The sequence below is a fragment of the Rhinolophus sinicus genome, linkage group LG16 (assembly GCF_036562045.2).
Source record: "Rhinolophus sinicus isolate RSC01 linkage group LG16, ASM3656204v1, whole genome shotgun sequence".
Classification (NCBI taxonomy): domain Eukaryota; kingdom Metazoa; phylum Chordata; class Mammalia; order Chiroptera; family Rhinolophidae; genus Rhinolophus; species Rhinolophus sinicus.
This window is the reverse complement of record NC_133765.1, coordinates 15,348,256-15,361,384: the sequence shown is the minus strand read 5'-3', so window position 1 is coordinate 15,361,384 and position 13,129 is coordinate 15,348,256. Positions and strand designations below refer to the sequence as shown.

The 13,129-nt window shown below is 58.4% G+C and overlaps 1 protein-coding gene across 5 annotated transcripts in view; it reads left to right on the top strand.

Annotated features, from left to right (window-relative positions):
• Window positions 1-13,129, top strand: part of TANGO2 (transport and golgi organization 2 homolog) — a 37,605-nt gene continuing 24,476 nt past the window's right edge. Inside the window, exons 1-2 of one of the 5 annotated variants that reach the window (XM_074321889.1) lie at window positions 1-132; window positions 12,225-12,321. In XM_074321889.1, coding sequence (XP_074177990.1) covers window positions 42-132; window positions 12,225-12,321 — 188 coding nt within the window. In that variant the 5' untranslated portion in view covers window positions 1-41. The remainder of the gene's footprint in view (window positions 133-12,224; window positions 12,322-13,129) is intronic. The other 4 variants (XM_074321888.1, XM_019755919.2, XM_074321890.1 and 1 more) reach the window with 4 other exon arrangements.

Sequence of the window (13,129 nt, the reverse complement as noted above, 5' to 3'; positions counted from 1 at the left end):
CGGGTTGCGGCGCGCCGCTCTGTCCCCAGCCACGCAGCCGAATGGCTGCGCGCAGACTGCGGGAGGGGCGGGGCCTGGGCGGTGGCGGCAGCGCGCGGGCGCGGCACCCGGAAGTCGGCGGCGGCGGAGGCGGTGAGTGCGCGGCTGGCTGCCCGGGCCCGCGGACTCCTCTCCCCGCGGAGTCGGCTGGCCCGGGCTCGGGGGCGCGGGGCTCCGGAGGCGCGGGCGGGGAGGGGCGGGGCTGTACCTCCCCGCCCTGCCTCAGTTTCCCCTTCCCGAGGCGTGAAATGGAAATCAAGCAGCAGGGTCCGGGGAGACCAAACCGACCGAGGCCGAAGAAGAGCCCCACTGGGAGGCGTTTCCAGTGAACCCCGCCGGGATGGCGTGTGGGGGCCACTGGCAGACTGGGCTGGTCTTGCTGCAGGGAAGCAGAGACTGGCGGGACTGGGCGAGTTGCGTGGTGGGTGGGTCACGGCGTCGGTCAGCTATGGAGCCCTGAGTCACGGTGCTGCCTCCCTGCGTCCTGCTGCGGGTGCAGTGGGGTGACAGCTGTCTGAGTAGGCAGCAAGTGCTGGGTCATCCCTGTGCCTGGACACAGCCTTCCTGGGGTGGCTCAGGTAGCCAGACCCTTCCCCCAGCGCATCAGGGGTGGGACCTGGGCAGAGTTGTACCCAGCCCAAGGCCTGGCCCCTTTGCTGGCCTTTGAGACCCCCCATCCCCCACCCCAGCACCTTCCATGCTTCCTGGCTTCATTCTGGGGCACAGCTAAAGGGAACCTTGGACCAGTCCGTGAACCTCAGGTCTCTCCTCCAGCGGATATATCACATGTTCAGCACAGGCCTGGCCTGTTATCTTGCTCTGGACCTGCTGACCACTGTTTTGTCGCTGCTGTTTGGACTCAGAGTCCTTTTCCTTGACAAAGTGTGACTTGGTGGCCGCTATAAGGGGTGCCTACGGCTGGCAGTGCTTTGGAAGTGCTTTCTCGCACTTGCTTCATGATCCTCAGGGCAACCTTTTGGGGCAAGTGTTCGTTGGCCAAACATTGTTCACAGCAAAGAAAACTCAGACTGAGGGGCAAATGGTGTTCCCCAGGTCACTGAGAACCAGGGCCTCTGCTCCTTCTGGGTCTCTCTCCCACCCACCAGTCTTTCTGCATCGGGTGACCTGTCCGGTGGGGTGGGGGAGCTGGAGAGGGTGGCTATGTTGTGGTGGCTGGTGGACACAGCAGAGCCTCTGTCCCCCCACCCCCACCCCACATCCCAGTGCTCCCATGGGACAGGGTGGATCGCTCTGGTGCTCCCACCCTCTCAGGCCCCTGACCATTCAGCCCAGTCCTGCGGCTCCTTCATGTTACGATGTGTCTGCAAACTGCAGGTCCTTCAGACTAGGCCACTGCGTGCTCCAATGTGTGGTACGACAACCTTGCCCTGAAAGAAGGGAACAGGCCATCTGCTCTGGCCAGCTACCCAGCCCCTGGACTGTTATCACTCCTTCATGCTTCCTTTGTGTCTCCATTTGAGAGCTGTCCTTTTGGTCATGTTTCCCCATGGGTGTAACCGTGTGCCGTGTTCTCAGACCTGCTGTCCTCACTAGAGGGGAAGCTCTCTGAAGGTACTGTGGGTGGTGCTGCTGAGGAGGTCCATGAGAACTGAGGGGACCAGACCCCAGAGTCTGTCTGGAGAGAAATGGTCCAGGGCAGGGAGGCTGAGAGGCTTCTACTAGTGGGACCGCGTTGTCACTGACATTCCAGATGTGAGAGGATGAGGTCCATCCTTTGCGAACGTGTTAGTTGGCTCATGAGGGCAGTACTGCAGAGTCTGGCAATTGTTGGTCTGGACCACAGGGTTTGGTGATGGGCTCCATGAAAGCAAGGTCACCCCAGCATCATTGAGCTCTCCTTTCAGGTCATCAATGCAACTTATTTCTTTCTTTCACAACTTTCTTTTTAGATGGCAAAAATAGTATATACACACTTAAAAGTAAAGAAGGCTGGCTCCCATCTCCTGGTGGCTGCTGCCACTTGGGATGTCTCCGTCGAGGTCTTCAGGACCTTGCTAACTTGAAGTGCTTACTTTCCTCTTTTTTGAGGGTATAGTGGGGAAAGTGGCCCTTTCCTCTTTTATTAACCATAGGTGCTACAGGAGCCACTGTGAGGCTGGGCTGGCTTGTGAGGAAGCCGAGTGACCCTGCCAGGAGGGGCCAAGGTACAAAGGCTGCCTCGTGACTGGAGCTTTCCTTAATGCTCATTGTATCCCTCATTTGTGCTGCTCCTCTGAACTGTGAAGGGACAATGACACTTGGTATGAGGCTGAATTAGTGCTCCTAAAACATCCTGGGAGATCTCAGGAAGAGTATCACTATAGAAAATTTGTCATGGTGAAATGCCACCGCACAGTCAAAATGAGAAAACAGAGAGAGGAATCCTCAGTCACTGACCGGGGAGGAAGGTGGAGCATTGCAGTGGGCTGGCTGCTTCGAATATTTACAGACGTCAGGGCTTTCTCAGCCAAGGCCCAGGAATAGCGACACTGTGTTCCCATGTATGTTTATCTCCTCTGCTGGCAGCTGCCGGGAGAACTTCAGGCGTCATGTGAAAAGAGCAGCTCATGCTTTTCCAGCTCCGCCCCTGGGAACTGCCACAGGGTGGGGATGAGGAGCCTGGCCATGCAGCCCTCTCATGTGAAGCCTGAGGTACCCCATCCTCTGCATGGCCCCTCAAGACCAGATGGCTAGCCTTAAAGATATATTCCCAAATGTGTAAAGTACTTCACATAACAAAATGGGGCCTTACTCCAGGGCCCAGTTAACCTCTGTCCAGAGCCTTAGCACGTGAAGCCCGGTAGGATACTGATTTGATGTGAACCAGGAGCCTCACTTTCCCGAGTGTCTCTGTCCCCTCTGCTCTGTGTCGTGACAAAAATACTTCCCTATTCACTGGTGTGCATTCCTGTCGTTCATTGCTGCATTCTGACCTGGCATCTCTCCAACCAGATGCCCTGTTGGCCTTTTCAGTTGATAAAGGGAAGTGCTCCTGCCAAGGAGGCAGGTTCCCCACAGCCCTCTGCCCCCATGGTCAGGTGTGGACTTGGTCAGGTGTGGCTTTGCTGTCGGCTCATGTGGGTGGCATCGCGCAGCACTCACAACAGCCCGTCAGTGCTTGGGCCTGTTTTGAGGCATTTTGAGCCAGGGCTGAGTCCGTTCTTGTCCAGACTCCCATGAGTAGACTCTTCTTCCAGCCTTTCCTGCTTTACCTCCCCCCACCCAGAGGAATGTCTTGAAGCCAGTGAGGAAGGAGAGCTGGGTCTGTCCACTTGCTCCTCATGGGCAGCTTTTGGGGGCAGACAATCCATTTTTGCCCCTGACATCAAATACGCCCATGTTGTTTAGCCCCATGGATGGTGCGGTGAGCCTAGCCTCACGATTACCATCCACATCAGGGTGTGGAAACCATTGCCAGCACCCAGATGTCTCCCTCATGTCCTTCGTTATCCCCTAGACCAGGTCGCTGTACCCTGACTTCTGGCCTTGTGGACAAGTCTTGCTTATTTCTGGCCTCTGTGCAAGGACCAAGCAGGGGTACTCTCTCCCAGATGGGGCCCCCTGCTCTGCTGCTTGCTGCTCCGGTGTGTGGGTACCACTGTGGACACGGGGTAGCTTCCAGTTCTGGACTTACTCGCCTGTGTTGCTTTATGGACGGGGCGCCCGCTACAACACCTGGTGTGGCCGGTGGGGGTGGGGCATGGCACACTTGGTCAGTTTTAGAAGGTTCTGTGAATAGCAAAGAGGGAGACTTGCCCTCCAGGCACCATAGTATGTGCTGAGGCTGAGACCTGGTGACACACGCAGGGCCCTCTGTGACTGGATGTCCGGGTGTGGTGAGGTTGGACAGACTGGACGCCCTGTAGGTGGGGGAAGCATAGGGGTCCATACCTCGCACCACCCACCCAGGCAGACCCTGGGCCGATCTGAGAACTAAGCCAAAGTATAACCTCACAAGGAAGTCAAGAGAAAGGTGCTCTTACTTTGGGACAGGGAGGGTGACTGCTGTGTAGGAGAGACGGGAAGATTCGCTGTAAAGTAGTAGACTTTTGATAGGCAGCACCACAGGCCAGGCTGTCAGGCAGGGGAGGGACTGGGAGAAGACACCTGTGGTTCATGGAGCAGACAGGCAGTGCCTGCCCACACCACAGTTGACCGCAGGACAGGTCAGTGCAGCAAACGCCCGGGATTCAGTTCCCAAATCGGTGATTCATGGACACGGGTGGCCATAAGACGTGCCAGTACCGGGGATGCCAGTGAAACTGTGGTAAGAGCATTTCTTGCCACTGCAGGAGGGTAAGTGTGGCAGGTTCCACCCCAGCGGGGGTGGGAGGAGATGTCGCCTTGCATCCACCGGATGTTTGGAGGGAGCTGGGCCATGTTTTCTCATCTGAGATCCTCAGCCTCTGACTGAGCCATTCTGCCTCCTGGATTGCTGTCCTAGGAAGGTCCTCCATTGCTTCCAGAGCATATATATGGGATGCCACCCCTCAGGAAAGCTGGGCAGCAGCGAGCAGGCTGAGGACACTGCCCCTTGGAGAGGATGGACCTGCAGAGCCAGTTAGTGGGAAGACAGGAGCAGCGAGGTCCTGCACTCCTGTACTTTGCTGAGAAACATCTGGAAGCACATCTTTGTTGACCAGAGATGGGGCTTTTGCTGGAGACATGTAGTTGGAAACTCCAGATGAGAGTGTGTTCCTGGGTGACCTGGGAGTGGGAACCACAACCACAGACCCTGCCGGCCCCCAGGAACTGCGGGTTGTGGCAGCAGGAGGTGTGGAGCCTTGAACCGAGAGGCTGAACGGGGGTGGGTGGACGAGCCAGCAGCGGACATGAGCGGATGGGGTGGGCTGGGAGGAAGGGGAGGGGAGAGGCCCTTGGTGGAAGTGCTGGAGGAGGTGGTGCTGGTAGGCATGGGGTGGGCCGTGGCAATCAGTGCGTGATGCCATTAGCCCCTGGGCAGGGTGAGACGGGCAGCCAGGTAGGGTCTGGAGACAGGTAGAGACTACCCCCGGTAGTGCTGAGGTCTGCCAGTCCCCCTGCCAGGTCCTTCCCCATCAGGCCTTGCAGTGACAATGAGACCCCTTAGGCCCCTCTGGCCTCTTCTCTCAGTGGCCTCTGAGAGGTCACTGACCCTCCCTGCGTCTCATCCACCTGTCCCTGTACACGCTGGGTACTGGGGGCCAGGGAAAGAGATCCTCACTGTTGGTTACCAGAACTGGTCCATCGGGGGGGTGGGGTGCCAGGCCTTGTCCCCAGTGGCCCTCATTTGAGCCACTGCAGTCATCACTGCATCCCTTAGCATGTGACCCTGACTTGTCTTTGGCCAGGCCTGTCTACCTAGATTATTTTCTTGTGTTCTTGTTAGATGCCGCATGGAGTGAGGTTTGAAGAGCCTGGTCCTTCTGACAGAGGCAGTTTACCTGGTCCTACTTAGCTGTTGGGAACAGCCCTGTTGGTCCTCTGGGAGGTAGGGGAGGAGGAAGGAGGCCCTGGCTGGAGTGGGTGATTCAGAGGCAGTGGGTGAGCAGGCAGGATGGAGTGCGCTGGGAGAACTCTCGAAAGCGTTATCAGCAGATGGGCCGTGAGTGCCTGGAAAGCTTCTGTGCTTCGCAGCCAGCACCGTGTACTAAGAATTACTGGTGCCAAGTCCGTGACCCGTTCTTCCTGTTTTGCGGAATTACCAGGTGCTTAGACGAGGGGAAAGCCAGACTTGCTGAGCTATGATCTAAGAAGACTTCCACTAGCTTTCTGTGAGAGGCCAGGAAGCCCCGGGCTTTGGTTTGAAGAGGGCGCTTTCCTTTTGCTTCATACCCCCCAGGGCTCTGGTGTGCCCAGGGACTCCAAGTGCCTGTGCGAAGCGTAGCCTTCACTGGATCTGCCCCGGCTGCAGGTGGGAGGCCCTAACAGGTGCACACTCAGGCTGGCGGAGGCCACCCCAGAGGACACAGTGCTTCCTTGGCGTTTCTAGGTGGGCCAAGGTCACAGCAGGCGCCCCAGGCTGTGAGCAGCAGTGAGTGGGCAGGTGTGAGGTGTGGGTGCACCGGTCTCATCTGTGCACATGCGGCCTCGTGCACCTGCCCAGCCTGAATTACAAGCCCTGGGCTGGGGACCTTTGTCGTGGTCTCAGTGTGCTCTCTGATGCTGTCAGAGAGAATACGCTTCCAGAGCTGCAGCCTTCCTGTTCTCGGCAGGATTTCATGCTACTCTCTATTCAGTTCCAGAAAAGTCCTGGGTAGTTTATCAAAGCAGAGCTGCCACGTGGCCAAGCTCACAGAGGTCAGTGTTTTATGTGAAATCTTGGTGGTGACAAAGATTGCCTGGTTGTTGTGTGCAGCTAGGGGAGTCCGTGTGACCCATGGGACGTGGTGTCAAGAGGCAGCCGAGGTGAGGATGCTCCAGGGGCGTGGAAACCGCTAACGCTGGCCTCCTCCTCAGCAGGGCCAGCCCCTGGGTTTCTGTATAGACGGCCCAGGCCATATGCACAGCCCTTCAGGCCTCGCAGTGCGCATGGAAGGACACACTGCCGAGTGGTGAGCAAGACGGAGCCTCTCCATGTCTGGCTGTGCAGCCCTCCGCTGAGACGTGCTGTGCTGGTGTCTCAGGCGCTTGTCAGGATGTTTGGCCACCTCTCAGACTCCACTCCAGTCCTGCGTGTGGTCCCTCCCGACTGCTGCCCACTTGTCTGCCTCTCCTTGGCCCAGGCCACTCTCTGGGGTCTTCCATCCCTGTGAGCCAGACCGAGACCTGCCACAGCCGTGTGCAGGGCCATTGGAAGCCAGTGCCCCCAGTGGGACCACATGTGGACACAGTGACTTTCCGCCGGGGCCTGGGATGAGCTGGCTGCCCCCTCACCAGCTTTCCTGGGGCTTCTCACACCCTGGAGAGGGTCGGCCACAGGGAGAACAGTGAGGCCAGGGGGTGCCCTGCAGGAAGTGTGCTGGCTTCTCAAATGTTTTCGTGATGAAGCTGGGTGGAGCTCCTTGTGGACGTTCCAGGGCATTGCAGATGTGCAGGTCCAGGTGGGGCATCCTGGCCTTCTAGGGGGCTGCCTGGGCGTAGATGGGGGGTCAGGGCGGCCCACTTGACCCCAGCATCCCACATGTGCCTGCTCTTTCACCCTCAGTGCAGCCATGAGGCATCCCTTCAACGAGCCTCCCGCGTACGCTCAGGCTGAGCTCTTGGTGAGAGGGGCTCACGCCTGTAAAGTGCCCAGCATGGGAAGGTCCTCCCCAGCTGCCCCCAGCGGTCTTCTCCCCTGCCCTGTGACCCCCAGGGCCCAGCCTCCTCTGGGGTAGTGTGTCACTGCCCAGAGAGCCAAGTTCTGTCGTGGGCCCACCTTTCTGTCCTGCCATCCCAGTTGCTGGGAGGCCAAGTGAGGGGAAGGGAGGGAAGGCAGAGCACGGGCCTGTGAACTCACTGCCATCCACAGGCTTGGCTGGTGTGCACATTACCGTCGTGGTCTCTTTGGCCTGCGGGGGCAAGCAGTGCACTAGACACAGGACACAGTGGGGCATGGCTTCCTGCAGTGCTCGGATGCTCTCCTTAAGGCCACGCTGTGATCCCCGAGGCCTGTTGGCAAGGCTCCTGGGCAGGCCCCCTGGGACCTTCCTGCCTGCCTTTTCCTGTGGCTGTGAGCTGGCTCCGGCTGCCCTGCCCTCAGAGGTGACCCCAGAGCCTGCATAGCCCTGACTTCTCAGGCTCCCGGGGGCAAGAGGACATTCCATCAGGGCCTGGGCCTATGTGCTGGGCCCCAGATGGAGGTGGGGACAGGTGGGGCGGGGATGTCACTGAGAAAGCAAGTCCTGTACACTTCTGCCCAGGATGCTGCCCTCCCCTGCAGATTTTACCAGCTCAGGTGGCATTCAGGGTAAGCTCCTCCTGACAAGCATGCACGCCACTTGGCGAGGGTGGGCCCCAGCCTCACAGGCAGGGTGGGACCTGTTGAAGCCCCTCCCCCTCTGCTGGTCGCAGAGCTATGGGAAGCGGAAAGGAGCATTTTCTCAGAGGTCCTGAGTGACCGGGCCAGCAGGACGCTGTTTGCCACTGTGGGTAGTAGTTCCAGCCACCCACTTGCCTACCTGCCCTGCACCCAGACCTCAGTGCAGTGACGGGGACGACGGAGGCTGTATCCAGATTTGCTCTCAGAGCCCTGAAAGTCAGCAGGGTGAGAAGGTCGCCCGATGAGCAGGGCTGTCAGGGAGAACTTTGTCAGGCCCTGACGGGGGTGTCAGAGTTCTGGTGGGCCTGGGTGGACACATGCTGGGAGAAGGGCCCTGCACCCATGAGAACTTCCAGGGGCTTGCTGAGGGAGCATATCAGGTCTAGGCAAAGAAGGATGCTGGGGGGTGGGGTTGGAGGTGAAGCTGGGAAGGGGAGGGGCTGTTGGGCAGCGGGCCTGTCTTGAGTGGGGGGCGAGGGATTGGAGAGAAAGGCAGTTCCTGATGGTCCCCTCCCCAGGGGCTGGCTTTCCTCTGGTCCTTCCCTCCCAATGACCACGTCTTCGTCAAGGCCGCCGCCCTGGGCTCTGTGCCAACACCTCTGACAGCAGGTTGCCCCGAGACCCATCGGTGGCCTTTCCTTAGACCACAGAGCCCTCCCCATCGCACCTGGAGAGCTGGTCTGCCCCTTACCTGGGCCAGCTTGGACAACAGGGTCCTGTAGCTGCGTTGGGGGAGGGTGCTCTGTATATGGACTGTGAGCATCAGTGGCCAGCGCTGTCCCTGGCCAGTGGCCTCACCCAGTGGCCAGGCATGTAGCTCGGGGAGGGACACAGTAGGCCACAGCAGACAATGAGGGCTGCCTTCTCTGACAGTCCAGAGTGGCACCTCCATGCTGGGGTAGCCCTCAGAACAGCCCTTCATCCCAGTGAGGGTCTGGGCCAGTGGCATTTCGGCAGGGATGGGCTGGCAGCCTGGTTGCCGCAGACACCACCAGCCAGCCTTGCCTGGGGGCATTTCTGTGTCTGAGAGAGACCAGCTCCCCTGTGAGGGGAGGGGCCTGTGTCTTCTGTGCTGGACTGTGGTCAGGTGGCAGGTGCTAAGGACCCCGTCAGCTACACCTGGCAGGTGGAACACCTGGGGCCCCAGGAGGCCCAGCTTCCTGTCTCCTTGTACTTTGTTCTGGTTGATTCTACTGACCCGTTGTCAGCTGTGTCTGATCTGTTATGTCCACTCCTGAGTTTTAATTCATGGTTACTGTAGCTTCCGTTTCTAAAACTTTCTGGTGCTTTGTGTACCTCCTGGTTTATTCTGTATCACTTCCTTTTCTCGGCAGCTATCTCCAAACTTCCTTTTCTGCAATCCCAGTGTGGTTGGTTTACGAGACGTATAGGGACTTCTTTCTGCTGGTTCTTGTTCATGGTGCTTTGTTTTGTTAGGTGGTTCTTTCTGACTGTGTACTGCTCTTTGTCCGAGAAATTATTTGTGAGACTTCTTGGTGGTCTAGGATGAAGATGAGAACTTTGGTTTGCCAGGTGCTCAGGGGCACTACCAGTGTGGGGGCCCCTCAAACCAAGCCTTGGCGTGAGGGTCCCTGGAAGCCTGGTGTGGCCCTGGCTCCATTCCTGGGACTTCTCAGGGACTCGTCCTCTCTGAGCTGTTCCTGCAGTCCGTGGTTGGCTGTGGATGTAGCCTCCCCTCACCCTGTGAGATTGTTCTCCGGGCTCCCAGCTTCCCTTGGAGGAAAGATTACTTCTCAGTCATCTCTTGGGGGCGGCCCTGGGCCTTGTCTTCTGTCCTTCTCACCCTGAGGCCACCAGAGCCCAGTTTGTCCAGATGGGTCAATGCCCCAAGGCAGGAACGGCCACTGAACTCTGCTTTCTTTCCTCTCTGAATTCCTGTGTTCTCCAAGATGTCTAAATTCTACATACATGACCTTGTCAGCTCATGGCTGCTTTTAAGGTGTTTTCATATTCTCGCAAGCGTTTTGAGTCGTTTTTACCAGGAGGGTTGGCCCCACCAGCCTGCCCACCAGTATTGGGATCGTCAAGCACCCCTGGAGTGATGGCCCCAGTGGGCACTCCCAGGTAACCCCCGGTGGGAACCCAGCCCCTCCTGTCAGCGTGGGCTGGCGGCCAGCAGCCCGTCTCGCATGGCTACACATCCCCTAGCACCGTGCACTTTTGCTAGTCACTATGGCGACACCTCACCTGCACAACCACGGGCTTTAGTGAGGGCAAAGGTTGGTCCCCGATGGCCATTACCACTGCCCATGCCTGTGAGGGCTGGGGAGGAATAGGGGCAGAGTCCTGGGGGTCCCTCAGGGCCTGTGGGAGCCAGTGGGAACAGCAGTGGAGTGAATCCTTCCCCTCCCACCCTGGCCAGACCAGTGAGCAGAAGTGAGTGGAGTGGCAGGGACACCATGGCGTTGTCCACGGGAAGGGCCCCAGGAGCTTGGCAGCCTCTGCGTGGCTCTGAGCTGAGGGTGCATCTGAGGTGTTTGCCTAGGGCTTCGGCGCCTCCTTGGCTCTTCTGTGTTCTGTAGCCGCAGCCCCTGCTGCCCACCTGCCCGCCCATGGTGTGGCATAGCTTTGACGGCAGGGTCAGTGTGGTGCGAACGTCCCCCATCGGTGAGTCCTGAGACAGGAAAGTTTTCAGAGACCCGAGAACCGGGCGCAATTGCACTGATGTCAGAGGAGAGCGCTCATCGTCACTGTTCACCTGCCCCGTCCCCATGGCCGGCGATGGCCTCTTCTGGAACTGTGTTGTGTGTGTAATGGGGACCCAGGCCTGAGGCAGGGAGCTGGAGCCCTACGTGGCCCACGCCTGCTGCCCACATGCCTGCTGCCCACATGCCTGCTGCCCACATGCCTGCAGGGGGACTGTGCTCATGTGCTGAGCACCAGGTGGCCCCCGCCCCTGTGTGGCCACTCTGAGGCCTAAGGCAGAGGGGCAGGAGTGGCAGAGTAGCCATGGAGGCCTTGTGTTGAGGCCTGGAGTGAGGATGGGCTAGGGCTGGGAATCTGGCCCCTGCTCTTCCCCCAGCAAGGACCTGCCTCACAGACCTACTTTGCTTGTGTGCCCCCTGAGTGGAGCCAGGCCTTGCCCTAGCAGACACCATCCTGGGACAGGCCACTGCATGGACCCGCTCAAATCCCATGGTGCCCCAGGCCGGCAAGGGTGCTTAGAGCTCAGTGGCCTCCCCTAGACACACATACACACAGACACTTGCGTAAGTGCACATGTGTACACACCAGCACACGGGCCGACGTCCATGCACTTACACTTGCGCACAGACCTCATGGCCTCACATATGTGCACATACAGTGAACACATCTTCCCCCCTTGCTCATCAGGCTCTTCCTTTGAGGGACATCTTGTTACCCCTCAGAACCTACACAACCTGTGCTTCCTGTTTCCTGGCTGTAGACCCTGGTCCTGCACTGGAGCAACGTCCCTAGCTTGTCGCACGCGTGCAGGACTAGAGACCCTCACAGTCACCTTGTCCAGGGTTGGTGGCCTTGGGATCTCATCTCAGTTCTCAACTTGTTTGTGGGAAAAGACCTGCTGGCCCCAGGGGCCCTGGGGGAGGGGCCCGTGTGTGTGGGAGCTGCACACCGAGTTCTCCCTCAGCAACCTGGGTGTGTGTCCGTGTCACTGGCACGGGGACTTTGCCTGTGTCCCTTGCTGACGGAGTGTGCAGGACCCTCTGGGTCTCTTGGCCATGCCTGGGCTGTTAAGGGTGGAGGGCACGTGCTGAGGACCTGCTGCAGACACTGCTACAGAGTGTTCCCAGGTCGCTTGGACGTGATGCAGCCCTGCCGTGAGGGCTGGGTGCTGGAATTGGTGCTGTTGCCAGGCGAAGGAATGGGCAGTTTGGGTGGGGGGCATGGAGCAAGCCGAAGAGTCTCCTGGACGGCTGTGGGCCAGCTTGTCCCCCAGTGCCCATGGGTTTTGCTCTTGCTGCTGTCTCCCCCTCCAGCGCCCACTCACCACCCCATGCGTGTTTCCAGGGCCAGTGAACACAGTGCGCGTTAGGGCGGTGCTGATGAGTGTATATGTTTAGGGGATGGTTGTGTGGTGCTGGCGAGCGTCATGGTCTTGGGCACATGGTTATGGCATTTCCAGTGAGGGTCCGGCTTCTCAGGGGTGGTTCTAATCTGGATTAGGGAGCATTGCAGGTTCAGCGAAGGTGGTTCTGTTGTCTGCTGTTTACTTAACTCATTTTTTTTCCTTTTCCTGCAGACCGTGTGACCCCGTGTGAACAAAGCCACCCTCCGGGACCCATGTGCATCATCTTCTTTAAGTTTGATCCTCGCCCCGTTTCCAAAAATGCGTACAGGTAACCCCCTTGCTCTGTGTCTGCTCAATCTCAGGTGCCCCACAGTCCTCAATGCCCGTGTAGGTGCTGTAAGCAGGAGGGGCATGTGTGCTACCTGCAGGCCGAGGGGAGGTGGCCCGGGACGAGCTGCACAGGCCTGGCCCTGCCCTCTTGGACAGTGACCGCTCAGCATGGGGCACTGGAGGGAACACCTCTCAGTGGTAAAACCCTGAGTCGATGTACAAAGATAGTAAGATTCAGCCTGTAAAGGTGGCTGTGTGAGCAGGACAGGGGAGTGAAGTGGGTCCAGGCAAGGGCACAGCCCGATGGGCTCCGATGGGGGACCAGAGGTGCAGCAGAATTGAGGTGACAGTGAGCGAGAGCCCCACTTGGGCTGGCTGGTTCACGTTGCCAGAGAGAAGTCTGGGTGGTTTTGTAAAGGTGCGAGGGGGTGGGGGTAGCTCGGTATCAGCTGAAGGAAGTGGGAGACTAAGGACTGAGTCCCTTCTCCTCATGACCCTGGGATATGGATGACACCCCTCTATTCCCCAGAGCACCCCAGGGGGGAACACGTTAGCGTTTATCCACACAGAGAATAAGGCTGAGATGTAGCCCACAACCAAAAATGATATTTGAAACTGCTTACTAGTGCAGTTGCCTGGGAAAAGTTTTCATCCTTTCAAAATCTGTACCAGAAATGCTTGGAACTATTTCGACCAGCTTTTTGGGTTTGAGTCACCGTGCAAAATCACAGACAGCACGCTGCCTAGCTAATGTACGTTGTTTCCATCTCTTAGTTATTGTGAATAATGCTGCTAGGAATATTAGT